The sequence below is a fragment of the Leptodactylus fuscus genome, chromosome 3, assembly GCF_031893055.1.
Source record: "Leptodactylus fuscus isolate aLepFus1 chromosome 3, aLepFus1.hap2, whole genome shotgun sequence".
In the NCBI taxonomy this organism is placed as follows: domain Eukaryota; kingdom Metazoa; phylum Chordata; class Amphibia; order Anura; family Leptodactylidae; genus Leptodactylus; species Leptodactylus fuscus.
This window is the reverse complement of record NC_134267.1, coordinates 187,714,662-187,736,944: the sequence shown is the minus strand read 5'-3', so window position 1 is coordinate 187,736,944 and position 22,283 is coordinate 187,714,662. Positions and strand designations below refer to the sequence as shown.

At 41.5% G+C, this 22,283-nt stretch overlaps 1 protein-coding gene across 1 annotated transcript in view; it reads right to left on the bottom strand.

Moving 5' to 3' along the window:
• SGPP2 (sphingosine-1-phosphate phosphatase 2) overlaps positions 1–16,493 on the bottom strand; it is a 37,326-nt gene extending 20,833 nt beyond the window's left edge. The window contains exon 1 of the mRNA XM_075268888.1: positions 16,210–16,493. Within this exon, the coding sequence (XP_075124989.1) occupies positions 16,210–16,446 (237 nt within the window). The 5' untranslated portion in view covers positions 16,447–16,493. The remainder of the gene's footprint in view (positions 1–16,209) is intronic.
• Positions 16,494–22,283: the final 5,790 nt, after the last annotated feature.

Here is a 22,283-nt window from a genome sequence, read left to right as displayed (position 1 = left end):
AGTTGTACTTCAAAATGGCACCATTTATTATTCTGTACAATCTAACAATTTTAATTAAGGTGGAATTGAAAGAAAAAAAGCAGTATCACCACTTTCTTTTTTTACGGCTTCTGCGGTTCAGTAAAAATGCTATGTCAGCTTTATTCTCTGGGTTGGTATGATCAAGGTGATGCCAAATTTATATAGTTTTTTTCATATTTTAATAACTTTACAAAAAAATCTCAAAACTTTTTTTTATATTTCAGTGTACGGAGCTGTGTAAGGTGTCTTTTTTGTGGAACAATATGTAGTATTTATTGATACAGGGTTAGGCAGGGAGCTATGGATGATTTGAACGGGGCGCCATGCAAAGTGCGGATAACCTTGGTGGATAAAGAGTGGGGGTATCTGCTCGCCAGGAGCCGCCATTTCAGTAGCAATGGAGACGTGGTCGATAGAGCATCGTGTGTTTGTGTACAACACCCTTACCGAAACGGGCCGTTCTGTCATTCAAACACAGAGACGTTTCCGGAATCAATTCAACGATGGCCGTCATGGTCGTGTTCTGAAGCTTGACACGATAATGAAGCGAGTGAATAACGTTCAACAAACAGGTTTTTTGAGAACCGATCAGTTCGCCGGATTTCACACCTGGACCTGCATTTTCATCCCTATAAGCTGATGGTTGTCCAACAGCAAAGCGACTAGGAACTAGGAAGACTATTCAGATTTGCAGACACAATGTTGGAAAACATGGTTGACAATATTGTTTTGATTATGAGTGATGAAGCTCACTTTCATTTGTCAGGAGTGGTAAACAAGCACTTGATTTTTGTAATGGCAACATCCAAGCTACACATTGCAAAAATAAAATTTGAAAAATGAGTGTGTAACTGTTATTTCAAATCATCCATACCTCTCTGCCTAACCCTGTATTATGTTGGGGAAGGTATGAGGTTTGGATCTTTTGATTCTTTTATTCCATTTTTTTAGGGAGGTAAATCAGCCAAATAAATGAATGAATAAATAAATAATCACATTCAGTCTGATTTTTTTTTCTGCTACAGCATTTACCACATGGAGCAAATGTTTTATATTTTAATAATTTGGGTATTTTTTTTGTTAGGAATTTTTAATGTGTTTAGGTTTACTTATTTATATTTACTTTATTTATTCAGATTTATATGTGGTCTAGGTAAAGGAGGTTGATTTAAACTTTTAGGTTTTTATGTTTTTTTCAATATATATATATATATATATATATATATATATATATATACACATACATAATTAATTTATATAGCACCATTAATTCCATGATGCTTTACATTTGGGGGTTTACATACAGTGCACAAAATATATTAACAAATATAATACTAACAATGACCGACTGGCACAGTGGGATAGAGGGCCCTGCCCGCAAGGGCCTACAATTTATTAGACCAATTTAGACCCCCTACGGGGTTTGAGCATACAATCTTCAGATCGCTTGTGTCATAGACTGCAATAATACTGTATTGCAGTCTATGTCAAATTCGCAATGCATCTATTGAAGCACCAGGATGTAGGGGGTTAATGCAGAGTGACAGATTCACAGATCCTTCCTACTTTATTCCACAGATCCTGTCCCCGCCATCTAGAAGTTACTCAGCACTCCATGCACTATTTTCATAGATACTGGCTGGTGACCGACTCATACAGCTTATTTATTATAGCTCATGACCTTATTAAAAATAAGGTCATGAGCTATTTTGTTTCTACCTATTTCCTCCTCATAGATTGTAAACTCTCAGGAGCAGGGCCTTCTTATTGTTTGATATGTTAGATTATTCTCACATTGTAAATCTGATACTGTCTGTTCATGTTATTTATACAAGTTATTATTAATTATTATTATATATTATTAGTTACTACTACCTGGGACAATCCAGAGCAGAAAATCTGGCCTGTACATCAGCTGTATTTCTGGGCCCCATCTCATTGATAGGATGACGACTCCATGCATCATAGTGAACTGTAATGCTAGCAGTCCCTGCTCCTCATGGCCCTACTGTCTATATTATATACAGTACGGACAGTGAAGCCAAGGACAGAGACTCCCAGCATAACAAGCTGTGATACAAGGAGCCTTGGCCTCATGACTGGGTTCAGGCTGGAAATTTGGCTGATGGACCAGATTTTCCAGTCCGGTTTGCCTGTGACACTGGGCAATTGTTAGAGGGTGAATGGCCACACAAACAATTATTCATAACTTAAGACTGTTCTGTTTATGTGGCTGTTTATTTCCATTATTGTTGCCAACACCTCTCCTGTATACCCAGGCCGATGTGTTACCAAACAGAGACATTTTTAATACCACAAAAAACATGTGATCAGCTGACAAATGGGCGTTTGCTTGCTTGTGGGCTGATTGCAGAGTCTTTTACACTGCACTTGGCCGTTCAACAGCTTGTGAACCTGAAGTTGCAGATCGGTGCAAGTCCATCTGCTGGGACCCCTACCAATCACAGAAACAGTGTTGCCTTGCACCCCAGGCTGGATGGAGGAGTAGTGGGCCAGCCTTGCTGCCTCTCCATTAATTTCTAGGAGTCTGCCATGTCAGCAGTGCCATAGAAATGAGTGGAGTAATATCATGTCTCTGGACCCTTGTTCCATTCAAACTAAGATGTCAAAAGTTCGCCACGGGGCCCCGCCATTCCTAGTTACGCCACTGATTTCATAGAACATAAAAATATAACTTTCAGAGACAAGCATTACATAATCATACTCCCAAACATCCCTTGTCCTTGAGTTGTCCCTCTTTTGTCAGGAGATTAAAAATGTATTGAAATTGTTACCAAACTTTTCCAAGCTCCTGATTGACAAACCTCTCCTGAATAACTAATCCAACACTACATCCAATGGCACATACATAGAACACAGTGCGACAACCATTTCCCGTCACCCAATAACTATGAATATATTTTTGTATAGAAATTTTACTAGCTTGATGGAAAAGGACACTGCAAGACAAATTTATTAGTATGCTTATAATGTGTCCATCAGGAGCAGGGCCAAGCATCTTACAAGAGGAATTGCATGTAATAAGATGTAATATATAAAATGGATATGATGTGGTATTAGTGTGGAAAATGATCCATAAAGACAGCGTCGGTCTGGGATTCCTTTGACCTATTCTCCATCTATATATAACATGCATGTCCACTCTTCAGCACATTGCTGTTATTATACACATAGCACATAGTCAATAATATAGATTATTTGTGAATCAGCTACATTAAGAAGTTTCCTTAGTGGTAAGAAACAGACTCCAGATCAGCTTCAAATGGGTCAGCCTTCCGCTAGACCCTGGGGGTCGGTATTTCTAAGACAGAGCCGGGGCCCACCGGAGCATTCTCTGGTATGTTGTGCCAGTCCAGCCCTGCATAACATGATCTATAATACGATTCAGGAAATTATATTAATTGTAATAATATGATTAATAAGATCTTACTAGCATTTATATCAGTAATGTGAGCCATACGCAGCAGAGCCTTAAGGCTGAGGCCCCACATTGTGGAAACGCAGATTTTTTTGTTGCAGATTTTGTTGTGGTTTTTGAGCCAAAGTCAGGAGTGAATTGTGCAGATTTTCGAAGTCACTCTTAGCTTTGGCTCAAAAAAAACGCAACAAAAAAAAATAAATCTGTGTTTCTACAACATGGGGCATCAGCCTAAAGGAGATATTTTCAGGAATGTTTCTAAGGCGGTGTTCAGGCTGGTGTTAGGGTTTCTGGTATTACAGAAGACATGATGAATATGACAGATCAACAGTACAATGGATCCCATAGACTTCTATAAGAAAAAAAAATAACATAGCAGACTACAGTACAAGTTCACAAGCATGGAGCCGTGTCCAGTGCAAATTGGATCACGGCACAAAAACATCACACATATACAAAGGAGTATAGAAGCACAACATACAGCATTGGCGCAGATCCTAAACTAAAACCGTACAGGTCTGATCCTAATGGTAGTATCTTCTTCTAGGTTAGCTTCAAGGTGGCTCTGCGGTTATCATTGTTGTTTTGGCGGTCCTAGGTTTGAATCCGAGCAAAGGCGATACCTGAGTGTTTGTATATTATTATTATTGTTTATTTATATAGCACCATTAATTCCATGGTGGTTTACATTTAAGAACATTGTATGTTTTCTCCATGTTTGCATGAGTTTCGTCCCACATGATAAAATATACTGATATATAAATTGTTTTCCTGTAAAACGTCCTTGTGGGTGTTGTGAACGAGCACCTGTATGGCAGCCATTCCCCTGCTCCACAGCCCTCCCTGCATTTTGAGCATTGTGAGAAAAGTGCAATAAAAATGTTTGTCAAGGTTTTGGAAGGAGTACTATGTCTTATTGGAATCTGTTCCTTTTGGAATAGAAATACTAATTTTGCAATAAACCCCGCATCATGTCAGTAGGCTTATTAACCTACATCATGCATGATGTTAAGGGGGCTGTCCCTAGAGAACAGCATACAGAGGCACTGTTCTAATTACATCCTGGAGAATAGATTTGCATATTTTTTACCCTATGTCTCCTTAGGGAGGCATCCCCTTTACAGGCCACCTTTCAGGATGTAGAGTCTCACAGACCATACATGCTCACTAGGAATTCTGGGAGAGGAATATGCAAATTAGTTGCACTGATGAGGGGCAATAATCCCAAAACAGCCGTCTGCAAATGAGTCTCGTTTTCTATTAGAACAGCTGTTTTGGTTTTATTTAATCCTAGTGTCAGTAGGCTTCTTAGAAAACCAGGCATTGATCTATAAGGAACTACCTTGCAGCAGCTGGAGCTAGAGTGAGTTTTCTTTTTTCTATCCAGGGGAACTTAAATTGTTTGTTCCTATTCAACAAGTTGTTCACAATAAGGATCAACAATTTTTCCCCAAGCAGCGCTCTTTTGTCCTTGGGTTCTGTCTGGTATTGCAACAAAACTTAAAGGGGTCCTATCATTCAGAAGTAATTTTTTTGTGCCCGCGGCCACAAGAAAAATGGCCACTTACACAGTAAGTAAGCGGCCATTTTCTTGTGGCCTGTGGGCATGCACAGTCGGCTCTGCCCAAGGCCTACAAGTTTCAAAGCCTGCGCCAGAAGAAGACACAGGAAGACGATGTTCCTGAAGAAGATGGAGGCGGCACTGGAGAGTTCTCTGGCAGCATTTGGGACACCCCCCAGTGCTGTTAGAGCACTGGGGCCTGCCCCCATTGCTGCGAGAGAACTAATTTGCATACTGGCAAAAACCAGTATTTCTATGGAATAGCGGCGCGGAGAAGACATCTAAAGGTAGGAGACGAATAGCCTTTCTTAAGGCTATTCCGACATGTTAGGAACAAAAAATTACTTCTGAATGATAGGATTCCTTTAATTCACTTAAGCAGAGATGAGCTGCAATACTAGACACAATCCTTAGACAGCGGTTAGTTTCTTGGTGGCTCAGTGGTTTGCACTATTGCCTTGGAGGTCGGTTTCTACAAGAAAATGGTCACGATTTTTAACTTTGCAGACACTTACAAAGCAAAAGACATGCATTGCTGTGGTTTGTCACGAACCACCGACTGAGCAGCATAAAAGGAGTTAATTGAAGAGGATACTGTATCAGAAGGGAGTGGACGAAGACTAGAACATGCTGAAGTCAGCCTAATAATTGCACTGTTATCTTATACTTAGGATGACAGATGTGATTTAATGGTACATAATGAATGTAGCATACAGCAGCACAGAGATGTATTATCTTCAGACAGAGGATTAGCTCATTGACAGTCATATGAAGTGCCCCCGCTCTACAACACGGCCCTTGTCGCCAATTAACCCATGTGTATTAAACATGTACAGTGGACCCCATTGTAATAAGCTCTTATGTGTACTGCAAAGTGATCAAACCCATTTCACGATGTGATTCTTGTACTTTTACAACCGATGGTTGGCTCAAATAGAAATGTGCACCAAAACAGAAATCCGATTCTTCAGATTTATTGTTACCATTACCTTTCATACTCCAAAGTTGGACATATTTGGACACTTCCTAGCAAGCACAGCCCATGATGAAATGTTTTATTACACTTATTAGCATATGCAGCACCTCTATTTGTGTCGCTGCAATCCTTTCTAGTTTAGTAACTACAGGTTCCTTATTAATGGTTTCCCTTTAAGTGCAAGTATCTGATGTCCATTATATAGATCTAGTTGGCTGATTTTCTAGAAGAGAGCTTTGAATACATGGCTAGTCAAGCACAAATATAGACTCCGTAGGTGTGGAAGGGAAAAAAATGAGGTCCTAACTCCATTAAACCACAAGAAAATCATGTAAGCGCACAATATGCAGACTGCATCCATCTTCATCAAGACAGAGCTGCAGCTCTAACCTATGCATTATGCTTTACTGTTAATGCCCGGCTCTAAAAGCATTAGCTGCATCATCTCTACATAATATAAATACAATGGGAAAGATGCCAGGAGACATACTGTGCAGTACAATACATAGACGAGAAAAAGATTTTAAAGTGAACCCCTGCTTTTCTGCAATTCACTAACGGTGGAGCATTACTGGTAGCTCAGCATTATTTTGCATGTATTCTTCCTTCACATTTTGGTCAGAGGCCAGGCAGAAGAGAGAGATCACTGGTTAATGTCTCTTCTGTATATGCTTTGTGAATGGCTATGCTACTCTTCAGGATATACTGAGACCTGTAGCGCGGCAGCAAGAGAGGGGTAATGTTTGCACCATTGGAGCAGCCAAGGGAAAGGGAGGCAATTTTTGCATGTGGAGACAATAAATCATCCTTCCTTGGCTTGGTTAATTCGCCACAAGGTTAGAGCAGATTTAGGCCCTATTCACACAAGAGTGAAAAACAGCAGTCACACTACAGTTTCGAAAAACAATGAGAGTTAAAGGGGTTGTCCAGCAAAAAAAAAACAAAACCCAGCAGCCTAAGGAAAGGACTTGGGATGAGACATCCTTAACTTAGGCTACTGGGGGTGCCGTGCAGTCCTGAAGTGGGGCACGCTGTCGGCTTTCTAGCAGTATATAAAACCGCATGTACCTGCGGGCATGAAAGATCCTCTTTAACTTTCCGCTGCCTCCTTGAAAACAACTGTTGGTACGTTTTTTTTTTGATGGACAGGAAAAAAACGGTCAGTTAAGACAAACTGATTTGTCTGTTTTTTTTTTTATGGTTGAGAAACTGAAAAAGTCACGTGAATAAGCCTTAGGGTAAGTTTACACAGTAGAATTTTTACGTTGGAGTAATTAAATACAATAAATAAATAAATAAATAAATCTGCTACCCATTTATTTCAGTGGGAGGCAAATGCTTCCTGTTCCACTACCTGACAATAGAATAGTCGTAGTGTATCTGCACCACTGTGAGCAAACTCTTGCAGGTTTACTATAAGATATTAGTTCTATTTTATTACATATTTGGTGACCCTTAAAAGAGCCACTGGGTTTGTTAGAGAGGCCTTTAGACATCCTGGATTGGAGCATGGTGACAGCGTCCCCCTGGGGAATGATGACATTTTGAAGCAGTTCAACCTGTTCCACATCCTGATATATTGCCAGCTGTAAGTGATGGGGTATGATATAGTGACAGCTCCAGGCTCAGGCTTTGTTCCCTGCCAAGAACAAGATCTACATAGTCAAATACTCCATCACAGCAGCCAGGAATACTGGAGCATTAGCACCGATGTGTTTTTCAGAATTCCCTTTATTCTAAAAGCAATGAATGGAGCCAACTGGAAATTTAAGGCCAGCTCTGCATGTTCTGCTCATTCTGCTGCATTCTCTGTGTTATGGCATGTTAGACATGTTATGGCTGTATGGCTACCATACAAGACAGTAACCAAGAATGAGGGGAATAGATAGTGGTGTCTGCTATTTATACCCAGTGCCCACACTGACCACAGGCATTAAGCCCACTGGTGTCTCGATCAAAGCTGACCAAGGCGCCATTTTCCCAGCAGCACATGGGCACAGCCAGTTTTGGTAGTATTGCCGGCATGCAGAACGAGATCTGGGGCTGGCATTCCATTGCCGTGACAAGCAGGGTTAAAACCTATTGCAAAATTGCTTCAGTTTATTTATTTGGTCAGCAAACAAAGCATAAAAAAAGAAGTCTTTAAAGAAGCACATAGCTCTCAAGTAAAATTAAATCAAGAATTGCTCATACAGCGAAGGGTGTGTTACAGTGTATTAGTGCAGACAATTACCTAAGCTATCTAAGCTATACACACTAAAGCTGAAATTCCTCTTTAGGTTGTTAGTGCATGTCTACACTGAAATATTGCAGCAAACCCTCAGCAATGTGACACTAGCTTCATTCTACCGCCGCGGGACCTGAATGACAGAGAGGCAGACGACTAAAACAGCAGTTACACATGGACACAGGCGGACCCCATTGACCATAATAACATCCGTGCAGGACTTTTCTATCCACTGATTTTTGGCCGTTTCTGTTTCGGAGTCTCCAATTGAGACTTCAGCGCAGATGTGATCCCAGCTTGAGCTAGACAGAAGGTTAGCTGGAGTTAAGAAACACATACAGTATGAGTGAGAGCATATAGTTCAGACACCAGGGGTGCATTTAGTCTATGCCAAAAAGTAATTTTATGTACATAGGTAAGACTAGGTTCACACCATTATTTCTGTGATTCAGCTCTGTTATAGGTGGCATTGCTGAATTAGTCATATAACATAAACCAACCATACATAGCACACCATACTGACGATAAAGGGAGCCAACAGGTTTCCATAATGGTTGCCCATCATTTTACCAGCCAAATAGCACAGACTGCACCTCCTCCAGCCTACAGCCAGATGTGAACACAGCCTTAGGTAGCCACTTTGACAGAACACTGAGGATCTGCTATTCCAAGCTCTCGGCAGTTTCCTTCAGCTACAAATGTTAGGATGGTCGATCCAAAGGAGCACAAAGAATATACATGCACCCATTGTCTTGCTGTGTTCCCAATTGCTGGGCTTTCTGCACCGTCAGCAGAATACATGCTACAAGAGGGCTGCCATGAATTCCCCATTAATGCTGTGCTCTGTGACCCGAATCATTTCCACTTATAACTCCCTCATATGGATCCCAAAATGTAGAACGAATGCTATAAATACACTGGAGAGACCGGCAAAGTAGCAGCAGCAGCACAGGGAGCTATTGTGGGAAGTGTCATGTAGCCACAGCTTATGTTCAGCCAGGGCATAGACAAGGAATCCATATACATAGACATATTGTGCCCTATATTATTGGGTTTCTACCCCTTGTCACAACCCGAGCTGAACACAGTGTAACAGAATACAGCTGCGTAGTCCCCTATAACAGTGGACGGCTGTGTATCCTAGAACAGACCAAAGTCAATATCGGTATTTTAGGCCGTATGATGGGTCATGTTGACTGATGCAAGGATTTGTTTTACCTTTCACGTTGTGATGTATAATGTATACAGATCCCACTCATTGCTATATGACCCCAGCACTAAGGGTTAATTCTATATGGTTGGACTGGCACTGTTTAATAGTGTTGTGTTACACTGTAAATGGCTATGCCTTTGTGTATGATGACTGTTCTCCACTGTTTTGCACGATGTACCCCTTGTACCCCCAAGCACCTAGCATAACAGCAGACCATTGATTCAGTTTAGTTACTGGACCAGACCGGGAACAATGGAGGGAATTTATTAACCCATCTATATAAGTTTTCAGCAAGGCCCTTTTCTGCACCAGAGATATGCCACATCCCTCGTTCTGGATCTCGATTTCCACTTTTTGCGACAGTGGGCAGAGAAAGGCAGGGATACCTCAACCTGACATATTCATTATAACGTATGGCAGAAAACTGAGATTACGTTGGAACTCTATGCAAGTTCCGGACTGGCTGAAATGACCATTCTAGCACATGGCAGTGGGTCTAATATATTAAGAGGCTGGGACCTTTGAATAATTCAGTCGTGCTTTGCACTATATGGAGACTTTATTAAGACTGGCATATGCACAAAGTCATAACTTGCTCCTGGCCCCACTACAAAATATTTAATAAGGTCCCCACCTACCCTTTGGGGTCTTCACAGGGTCCAGGACCCGATCGTGAATGATACCGCTATACTCAATAGAGCTACACCCATGCGTCTGATGGGCCAGTCTTCATAAATTGCCCCCCAGTGTTCGTGGATGTCATCCTGCAGGAGAAGTTTCATTCTGTAGGGACCATTGTCTTTGAGGCATGCACTGAAAGCGAAGTGGATTATGCAATGCCATAAGTATTGCACCTGTAGGAAGCGACTGAGGTGCATCCTTAAAAAGATAAGTTTGGCTTTTGCATGTGTCTATAAGCACAAGAGAATCAGTATGACCTTACAATTATTTATTCTGATGGACCCGAAAAACTTCATCCCAGTGACACACATCATGTACTCCATCATATATTCCATATACACAGCAGCCATCTTCTAATTTGTAAAGGAGTTTCCAAAGGGCAGCCACACAGTACACTGTAGCTAGTTATCCTTAAAGGACCGTTCAGAGCCGCCATGTTCAGCTTCTTTCATTATTTCAAGCATTGTTCCATGGATTCTGGCACAATTGGAATTTTTACAATAGCCTACACTGTCATCAAGCAGTAAATGCTGTTAGTTTTGGTGCCTGATATAGGCATCAAATGTCAGGTGGGTGGTCCTGGGCCAGAACAGTCAAGGGGGTGTGATTCTGAGCTTCCTGCTCTTGCTTGTAACCACTCATCTGACAGTCGAGAACCTAATTGGGAATGATGGGGGCTAGAGAAAAAAAAAAAGCCAGATATGCCAGAATTGGTGGAACAGTGACTATTAAAGGACTCAAAGCTTGGTAGAGGTGGTGAAAGGTCCTCTTCAAGGTGCACCAAAATAGCACACGAGTAACACATGGCCATATAGCATTGTGCAAAGATTTCTTTTTCCATAATGTATTGTGTAGCAAGAATACGACTAGTAAAGACAAGTTTAGTGGGCAGGGTGAATTCTAGATATATGTTTATGACTTTTGCAAAGAACTTTCTTATTATACAGCTACTCTTTTAGGTTCACTATTCCTTTAACCATACACAGTTATATGTGTTTGCACAAGGTACACACCTCGACAACTTTTATAAAGGGGAAATTTCTGTGACCAGACCAGAAAGGTTGGTTTTCAACCACATTCCACAAGACGAGGAAGAGCCGAGCACATTACATGGTACCCTGCGGATTGGTATCTTTGGTGTAGACAAAACACAATTTATAATGTCACCCAGCAGGAAACCTAAATGCAACATACACAGGACTGTGAAGCCATAAATATGATAAACCTGTAACCCCCCCCCCCATATATTAATTCCAAGTGCAATGTCTGATAATGGCTATCTCCGACATATGATCATAAACCTGTAACTGTATTTTTTTTGTTTTCTGAAATGTCAACCAGGAAGCACGGAAGAGACGCCTGGCATTTCAGTCAAGGAAGATGAAATACCCAAATGGCATTTACTCTATACGTTGTGAGATGTGACAGAGTTCACGAAGACAGGAAGGTGATCATGTGATCAGAATGAGACTTTCACTACTTCAAGGGGAGTGTGGCAATCCTTTAGTCTCTGCTCTATACCCATTACCCAGCAATGGTGTGTGACATTCTTGTTGCTCTCATTGTGAAAAGGATATTGTGTAGTCTCAACCATCAAACACTATCCTCATTTATGTGATCGGAGACGTTAAGCTGTCCTCTGGCAAGGTTAGAAAGTGGCAGACACAGAGGAGACCCCTCAGTGGACGGCATAGCAAGATTATATAGTACCATGGCAACATCATGCAAAACCTCTGTATATACAAGCATCGGGATGTCATCTATGCTGAAGAATCCTCATAATAGTACATTAAATTATAGCTCCTATTTACTGTCCCAGTAGAATACCAATAATGTCACCTATATACATATTTTAGAACCATTTCCAATGACGTGGTATGCAAGAACTAAAAGGGATATGACAAGAGTAGCATTTGAACCCGAGACCAAATGTTGCAGAAAAGCTGTTTTGTTTTGTTTTTGTTGTTCAGAATTTGCTACTTTTTGAAATCAAAGCCTTAAGTGCACGGACGTCACAAGGGAGACATCCACGTTTCCCCCGTGCACCACCCGTTCCTTTAATTCACGGCTTGCTTGCAGCACACGGACATGTGCAACCAGCCTAAGGGTGCATTCACACTGAGTAAACGCTAGCTTATTCTGAACGTAAAACACGTTCAGAATAAGCGGCGTCTAAAGCAGCTCCATTCATTTCTATGGGAGCGGGGATACGAGCGCTCGCCATAGAAATGAATGGGCTGCTTCTTTCACTCCGTGCAGTCCCATTGAAGTGAATGGGGAGTGCCGGCGTATACGGCAAGCTCTGCTCATGCCGGAGCGTACACGCCGGCACTCCCCATTCACTTCAATGGGACTGCACGGAGTGAAAGAAGCAGCCCATTCATTTCTATGGGGAGCGCTCGTATCCCCGCTCCCATAGAAATGAATGGAGCTGCTTTAGACGCCGCTTATTCTGAACGTGTTTTACGTTCAGAATAAGCTAGCGTTTACTCAGTGTGAATTCACCCTAAGGCTAAGGCCCCACATTGTGTAAAAGCTGCTTTATTTCTGTTGCAGATTTTACAGGTTTTTTTTTTAGGCAAACTAAAAAGTGGATATAGCAAAAGGGAGGAGTATAAAAGCTTCCATTAGAATTTCCATGTCTTTTCAAGCCACTATTAAGCTTTTCTGCAACACTGGCCGGAAATGCCGCGGTTTGGCCACAGGTAAAAATCATGGCGTTTTACAGTACTTGCAAAGTGGATGGGATTCATGCAAATCCCATGCCCACTTTGCGGGGGGGGGGGGGGGAAGCAGCGCGGACACACTTCGATTTCCAAAATCATTGCGGTTTTGAAAATCGCAGCATGTCAATTATATCTACGGAAACGCTGGCATTTCCTATAGATATAATTGTAACAGAAAGTCCGTGGTGGAGAACTCCATGAACTTTCTGTTATAAATGCTGCTGGAAAAACTACAATGCGTTCACGCGGCGGTTCTTTCTGCAGCACTTTAGCGCTGCGTTTCCGCTCAGTGGGGCCTTAGTCTTAAATTGTTTTTCTTACAACCGGTACCATATTGTCACTCTATCCAGAGTATACTGTATAATTGATTTTTTTTTTATTTTTTTTATTTTTTATTTTTTTAACACCTCCCCTGGGCCTCCACCTAGTATATTGTGAGGTCTGAGGAGACCCTAGAACATAATCATTTCACTTCCGGGTCTCAGGTGAAAACCCGAAACATTTGGAACATTTCAGTCGAATTCAGCTCATTACGATTCAGTTCACGCATCTCTAACCAGCAGCAAAACCTGCCCTGAATTTACCGGAGATGAAAACAGAACAAAACAAGGGCCCGCTGGATCTTGCAGCTGATTCTGCGACTGATCAGCAGACCATTCATATTGGGGGGGTTCAGCGAGTGAAAATTGCAGCAGAGACAGAGGACCAGAACGTGAAGAGGAATCTGAGATGGAAGTCCTTCTTATCTCCTCTTTATTTTCTACTGTCTGAATAAACCCTAATAATTCTATCCCATCCCGTAACAGCAGGGGTTCTGATTAAGACTGGCATAGGAAACACCAGTCTTTATAAATTCTCCCCACTGTGTTTGCCACATTTTGCATCAAGCTACATAGATGCTGACCTCGTGTTTCCCAGATGAACTTTTTACAATGACATGGGCGTGTATACTATATAAAGTCACTGGCTAATGTGTACTTTGGATGCACTTTCACGCCCATGTTGTAGTTTGATTATTTATATACATTTTATTGACATTGCACTCCCATATATATATTTATAGTGTAGCATTTAGTGACATGTGGAAGGTTTAGATGTAGTAATAAGAGACTTGATAATCTGGTATTTGTAAGTCTGGTCAAAAATCAAACCATTCTGCCATGACACTTATGAAAAGCATCTAGCAAAGAACAAATCTTTTTTCCAAACTGTGGTTATAAAGTGCACAGTGAAGAGAATTTTATGCTGCTACTTATCCTGGTTGCAACATTCCCATGTGTTCAAAAGAGTATTTAGCAAGCTTAGCTTTAGAGTATGATATATGTATAAACCACCTGGGTGGAATCTGCACACACCTCTTAAATCTCTCCTATGAAACTTCAGAAATATCATGAAATGTGTCCAAAAGTACCTTGAAAAGATCCAAAAAAATGGAACAAAAACACCAAAGAGACAAAAAGTCCATGAGCAATGTAATGTGAACTGCACGCTCTGCATGTCTATTCTGTTTTGGTTATCTCACTATACAAGTGACTACTTCCTATGGAGTCATTTCAATACGGTATAAGAGGCCTTGACAGTGCGGCATGACATATGGTGGCAGGTGATATCACCAGCCATTCGGTCACCACTCCTTTTGACAGAAATGAAGCAGATGAAATGGTCTATACCAGGGATAGGGAACCTTCGGCTCTCCAGCTGCTGTGAAACTACAACTCCCATCATGCTCCATTCACCTTCATGGGAGTTCCAAGAACAACAGAGCAAGTATGCATGCTGGGAGTTGTAGTTTTGCAACAGCTGGAGAGCCGTACGTTCCCTACCCCTGGTCTATACTGACATGTCCAGGTGTACCTACTTTTTGATTTTCTGCCACAATTTGCAACATTATTAATAGTGTAATGAATTTTATTAATGGATTTTAGCTCCTTGTTGTGAAATCCTGCACTGAAATCTACTTTGTCTCTTCTGTATTCTTTGCCTGGTCTCTGTCACTTGAGTACGGTATACAGGCTCTAATACAGCAAGAAAACTAGTCTGGAGGTTCAATATAAACATTTATATCTCAGCCATAAAATGTGGAATAGCACTTTTAGTGTCATATAAGATTCTCTTCTCTCATACGACACCAAGAGTGAAGTTACCTGTATTATTTCCCAATATATCATCAGTTATGCCAATATCACAATCTCATCATAGGACACCGAAAGCACTGACATTACATTTTATAATGACTGAGATATAACAGTTTGATGTGACCTCCCCAGACTCTCTTTTTCCCTGCATAATACAAGAGCCCCCATACTCCTTTGAGAGGCCAATGAGAGAAACATGGCAAAAAAATATAAAAGAGAGAGAAGTGGATTTCAGCTCAGGATTTCAGGGAAAGGAGCCAAAATCCATTAAAAGTGTATTACAATATTTGTTAGGATCCATTCACATGGAGGAAAATGGTGAGGAATTTGCAGTGGAATTTCAGCGCTGAAAAAAAGCCTCCCATTGACTTCAATGGGTTCCTGCCAGCAGAAAAAGGAACCCATTGAAAATTCCGCTAGTGGAAAAAAAAGCTAGCAGAACCCATTGAAATCAATGGGGTGGCTTTTTTTTCAGCGTGGAAAATTCAGCACCAAATACATCGCCATTTACCTCCGTGTGAATGGACCCTTAAAAGACTTTCCTACAAACCAAGTTATCTCTCATTCTATAGATTAGTGGGGGTCCAACTACTGAGACCCCCACTTATCAGTCCCCCATTGTGAATAGAGCAGTGGTCAGGCAGCGCACACCACTCCATTCATTTTGGTGGGAGTGCCAAAGATAGCGATTTGAAGGTTTCGGTACGCATTAATGTACCTTTGGGTAGTGTGGCATTTGTACTGGAGGTTTAGATTTGGCAGTATTACGGGTTATTGACCTCTGCTTTTACTTATTAATAGAAAGTGACATTTACAACCAGTGAAATGACCCAGCTTTAATTTACTGTCATATAATCTTAATGACACTTTGTAGAGAGGATCAGATCCCAATAAACACACCTCTATATAACTATTGTTTAGGTTACAAAGTACTGAGTAGAGTTTGTCACCATGTAACACCCATTGCATGAGGACACACAGGTCTGCTACAAAGTGACAAATTGTGTCAGTCAGTATACAGTAAATGGGCTGATGGCTGCAGGGAATATACACTCAATGGACTGCGGGTACATTCCAGCACAGAAAGACAAAAATGTCATTGTAACATGACACAGCAAATAGTGTAAGAAGCCATCTATAATAAAAATTCTGTAGACTATCACCTAGTGGCATGCACCTGTGCTCAATCATTAATATTATTATTAATAACACCTAAGGTAATCTTCTTACCTGCTTGTGTGTTCCATTTGTATATGATCCATTGATGTAGGGCTTGTGGCCATTTTCCTGGGGAACACCCTTGACCCCTGCAGTCTTCCCTTTGCCTCCTTGGATGGTCTGTGGAGTGCTATACCCTGGAGCTGCTCCATTAGCCTCACCCTTTGGCTGTAGGGTCAAACCACAAAACCTTTGGAATTGGGCCACCAGCTGAGGGTCCTGTAAAGTTTTCAGCAGATGCAGGGCCATATCTATGTGAGTGAAACTGGATAGGAGGCAGCAGAATAGATCCAGAGCTTACCTTGCCCTTTGATCAGCATAGATACAGCAGAGTACACACCGTGGGAAACAGGTGTACAAGGCGGTCCTAGTGCCTGCACACACCTCACTCACCTTGCTGATTAATCTGTGGCAGTAACCCATTCACTGCCAGGGCTATTACATTCACAGGTTACATACATAAGTTAGGTGACAACTGTCATCTTTATCGCTCTGGTAAGACAAGTCCAACCAGTCCTCTTATACCAGAGCAAGCGAGATAAAGCTAGCTCATTCATTCCCATTCCCCATGCTGCAATAGTTAGATGTCAGACCATTACTTGGAAAGGTTTGATAATATCTGATGTTTTTTTGTTGCACAACTCATATTTGGCTTACTTAGATCAGGTTTACAATCACATTGCATGAAATAGGAGAATTTCCCTCACAAATAAAAAAAAGCACATAAGCAATTTAAATTCAGTTTAAAGAGATTATGCAGGACTATCGTACAGCTGAACTATCTTTCAGATAGACCATGTAGGGTGAACTCAACTTCTTCTTGGAGCAGTGACATCACATCCAATGCCCATGTGACCATGTAGCAACTGAAACCTGTTCAAATGAATGGATTGACAAGAAATACCAAGCACACCCGCCAATGTACAGCGTCATATTTTTCTACTTCCACCGGACATGTTTTCCCTCCTCTTTTGTTTATATTTTTCCAGATAGAATTAATAAAAAAACATACACAAATAAAAACTTAAAAATAAAGCTTTATGTGGCAACAAAAAATAGACGCAGAAATTAGTTGGATAACTCAAATGGTAAAAAAAAATTATAGCCCTCAAAACCCTACATACGAAAAACCTGAAAATGTGTCTGGTCCTGAACCAGAAATGGGCCCAGTACTGAACTGGTTAAAGGGGTTGGCCACTTTCAGACCAATATTGAGAGACCAATGTTATTGTTTGTATAATAAAAAGTTATACAATTTTCCAATATACTTTCTGTATCAATTCCTCACAGTTTTCTAGATTTCTGCTTGTTGTCATTCATTCTGTTACTTCTAGTGGATAAAACTCTGACCATGGTCATGTGATGTACAGTCCATGGTCATGTGATATGCAGTCCATGGTCATGTGATATACAGTACATGGTCATGTGATACACAGTCCATGGTAATGTAATATACAGTCCATGGTCATGTGATAGACAGTCCATGGTCATGTGATACACAGTCCATGGTAATGTAATATACAGTCCATGGTCATGTGATATACAGTCCATGGGCATGTAATATACAGTCCATGGTCATGTGATATACAGTCCATGGGCATGTACACACAGGTGCACAGCTCATTACCAGTTCAGATGTCTAATTACTGAGCTGTGCACATACAAAGTTGTATATTTTCTAGCTAAAGTGTTGTTTTTTTGTTTTTTTTTAAAAAGCCAACAAAATGGGGGAAAGGCTGAGGCCCCACTTTGCGGAAGCGCAGCATATTTTGTTGCAGATTTTGTAGCGATTTTTTGAGACATAGTCAAAACTGGATATAACAGAAGGGAAACTTCACACCTGCGCTCCACCTACCCACTTGGGAACCCAAAAAACTGAAACCTGGAAACCCAATCAGGTTACCCGCAGATAGACTATAATGGGTTCTATCAGGTTTCTGTCCGAAAAATGCTTGCAGGACATTTCTCTCCACATTTTTCAAGCAGAATGGGGGACAGATTCCCCAAATAGAAAGTGAGGACTGGTGTGAATCCAGCCTTATCTACCTGCGACTTCATCTGTGGGTTCGTGTTGGCGCGTGTTGTGTATGATGCGTGGCGTGTGCCCCCTCGCTGTCCTCCTGCGCGCCCCTGCCCCCCTTTCCCTCTGCTTGCTACCTTGGCCCCTCTGCCTACCGCTTTCCCCTGGCCCCCCCTCTCTCCTGCTCCTCTGCCCCTAGCCCCCCCCCCCCCATGGCCCAGCCCTCCCTCGCCTATGTCCCTTCCCCCTCGCACCCATTCCCCCTTGCCCCTTCCCCCCTGCACCCCCAGACCCCCATTTTCATTGCGCCCCTTCCCCAATCTCCAGCCCCACATTCCCCAGCTCAGTTCGGCAAAAAGACTCACTCTTAGCCAAAAAGACACTTTGAACTAAAATTGCCTGGTTTGTAATACGGGTTTCCCTTGTGGCTTTTCCAGGTTTCAAAGGCTGAAATTCATTGCCGGACATGCAGCAATAGCGGACACTCTCTGTGTCCAAAACTTGCAGTGCATGTTGTGCTGCATTTTCTCTGCAGCTTGTTAGGGTAGGTTCACACTAGCGTTTGTATTCTGTCCGGAAGGAGTCCGCATGGAGACCCCCCCCCCCAATGGAATTCAAGTGCAATTGCATGTGCTGTTCTGTCAAAGCACATGGACCCCATAGACTATAATGGGGTCCGTGTGCTTGCCGCTCATTGCCCGCACAAATGATTGGCATGTCCCTACACCATCTGACAGTGTCCCGTCAGTGTCGCTGACATCATAAGTATACGTTCACATCTGTGTTGAAGTCTCAGTTTAGAGACTACGTTATAGTGTGAGTCCAAAATTGCCATATGAAAAAGTCCTGCAAGTCTGACTTTCATCCACTGATTTTAGTTTTAAAGAACGGATACCTGACAAACCCCATTATAGATAATGGGGCCCATCAGGCTCCATATGTGACCTCTCCATTGTTCTGGTCAATGCTAGTGTGAACATACTGTGTAGGTACACTTCCAATTGATAAGGACAATGATAACACCTAGTTATCGATTTATTCAGAAATTCTAGGAGGAATAACAGAGGAACGACACAATGTAGAGTTCCAAGAAACGTCGCTCCAAAATTTTCATATTGTGGGGGACATAAGTATTTCCTAACACAGATTTGTCAGGAGAGGTGACAGCTGCTCTTCAGATAAAGAGATAAATTCACATCTCCTAAACTGTTTGTACAGAAATCTGCTGTTTATGTCAGTATATATGTTTCTTTTTGTCTGCTTTTTTATTTCAAAATTTGCATTTGCAAAAACTGCTTTTTTTTTTTTCTTCCACCAGTTTCTGAAATAATCTACAAGTCAGTATATCGGAGAGCAATGTACTAAAGACGACAAGTTTACTGACATCATAGGGAAGCAGCTCTTTCCAGTCACGGCTTCTCTCTCCTCCTACAAGTGTAAATATGCACTTTGCTCTTTAGATGGAGATGATACCGCCTGGTGTTAGATAAGATGAGAATGATGCCACTGAACAAATCTTTAACACGTTTATGGCTTTCTACCAGGGATTGTGCTTCATTTCAATGACCTCCATTACATTGATGATGTGACAGGTTTCTATAATTGCCAAGAGTTGGTGATTTTTTTTATATAATATATTGCTGTTTTTACCGGGCTCTTATAAATTTTGTGTATTTTCTATGTTTGTATAGTGTTTTCACAATTTCATAATAATGCCCGAATTAACTGCCATTCATTGTTCAGTTACCAACATTACCATAGAAGGTCCCAATAATATTTCCCCACTAAAGTATTGACTAATAAATGCAAGAACAACCTGCATTACAGTGCTAAAATAATACTGCCATATATACAACCCACATACTTCCATTAGAGATGAGCGAACAGTGTTCTATCGAACTCATGTTCGATCGGATATTAGGCTGTTCGGCATGTTCGAATCGAATCGAACACCGCGTGGTAAAGTGCGCCATTACTCGATTCCCCTCCCACCTTCCCTGGCGCCTTTTTTGCTCCAATAACAGCGCAGGGTAGGTGGGACAGGAACTACGACACCGGTGACGTTGAAAAAAGTAGGCAAAACCCATTGGCTGCCGAAAACATGTGACCTCTAATTTAAAAGAACAGCGCCGCCCAGGTTCGCGTCATTCTGAGCTTGCAATTCACCGAGGACGGAGGTTTCCGTCCAGCTAGCTAGGGCTTAGATTCTGGGTAGGCAGGGACAGGCTAGGATAGGAAGGAGAAGACAACCAACAGCTCTTGTAAGAGCTAAATTCCAGGGAGAAGCTTGTCAGTGTAACGTGGCACTGACGGGCTCAATCGCCGCAACCCAGCTTTCCCAGGATCCTGAATGGAATACACTGTCAGTGTATTCCCGTATACCCGATATATACCCCGATACCCGTTCCAACGGTGTGCCCCCCCACCTTCACCCCAGAAATACCCTGCAAGTCCCCTAGCAATAGAATTGGGGCTATATACACCCACAATTTTTACTACTGGTATACAGTGCCATTGTCTGACTGGGAATTCAAAGAATATATTGGGAATACAAATACCCTCATTTCTTGCTACTGCCATATAGTGCCAGTGTCTGACTGGGAATTCAAAGAATATATTGGGGTTACGTGCACCCACAATTTTTACTACTGGTATACAGTGCCATTGTCTGACTGGGAATTCAAAGAATATATTGGGAATACAAATACCCTCATTTCTTGCTACTGCCATATAGTGCCAGTGTCTGACTGGGAATTCAAAGAATATATTGGGGTTACGTGCACCCACAATTTTTACTACTGGTATACAGTGCCATTGTCTGACTGGGAATTCAAAGAATATATTGGGGTTATAAATACCCTCATTTCTTGCTACTGCCATATAGTGCCAGTTTCTGACTGGTAATTCAAAGAATATATTGGGGTTACGTGCACCCACAATTTTTACTACTGGTATACAGTGCCATTGTCTGACTGGGAATTCAAAGAGTATATTGGGAATACAAATACCCTCATTTCTTGCTACTGCCATATAGTGCCAGTTTCTGACTGGTAATTCAAAGAATATATTGGGGTTACATGCACCCACAATTTTTACTACTGGTATACAGTGCCATTGTCTGACTGGGAATTCAAAGAGTATATTGGGAATACAAATACCCTCATTTCTTGCTACTGCCATATAGTGCCAGTGTCTGACTGGTAATTCAAAGAATATATTGGGGTTACGTGCACCCACAATTTTTACTACTGGTATACAGTGCCATTGTCTGACTGGGAATTCAAAGAATATATTGGGGTTATAAATACCCTCATTTCTTGCTACTGCCATATAGTGCCAGTTTCTGACTGGTAATTCAAAGAATATATTGGGGTTACGTGCACCCACAATTTTTACTACTGGTATACAGTGCCATTGTCTGACTGGGAATTCAAAGAGTATATTGGGAATACAAATACCCTCATTTCTTGCTACTGCCATATAGTGCCAGTTTCTGACTGGTAATTCAAAGAATATATTGGGGTTACGTGCACCCACAATTTTTACTACTGGTATACAGTGCCATTGTCTGACTGGGAATTCAAAGAATATATTGGGGTTATAAATACCCTCATTTCTTGCTACTGCCATATAGTGCCAGTTTCTGACTGGTAATTCAAAGAATATATTGGGGTTACGTGCACCCACAATTTTTACTACTGGTATACAGTGCCATTGTCTGACTGGGAATTCAAAGAGTATATTGGGAATACAAATACCCTCATTTCTTGCTACTGCCATATAGTGCCAGTTTCTGACTGGTAATTCAAAGAATATATTGGGGTTACGTGCACCCACAATTTTTACTACTGGTATACAGTGCCATTGTCTGACTGGGAATTCAAAGAATATATTGGGGTTATAAATACCCTCATTTCTTGCTACTGCCATATAGTGCCAGTTTCTGACTGGTAATTCAAAGAATATATTGGGGTTACGTGCACCCACAATTTTTACTACTGGTATACAGTGCCATTGTCTGACTGGGAATTCAAAGAATATATTGGGGTTATAAATACCCTCATTT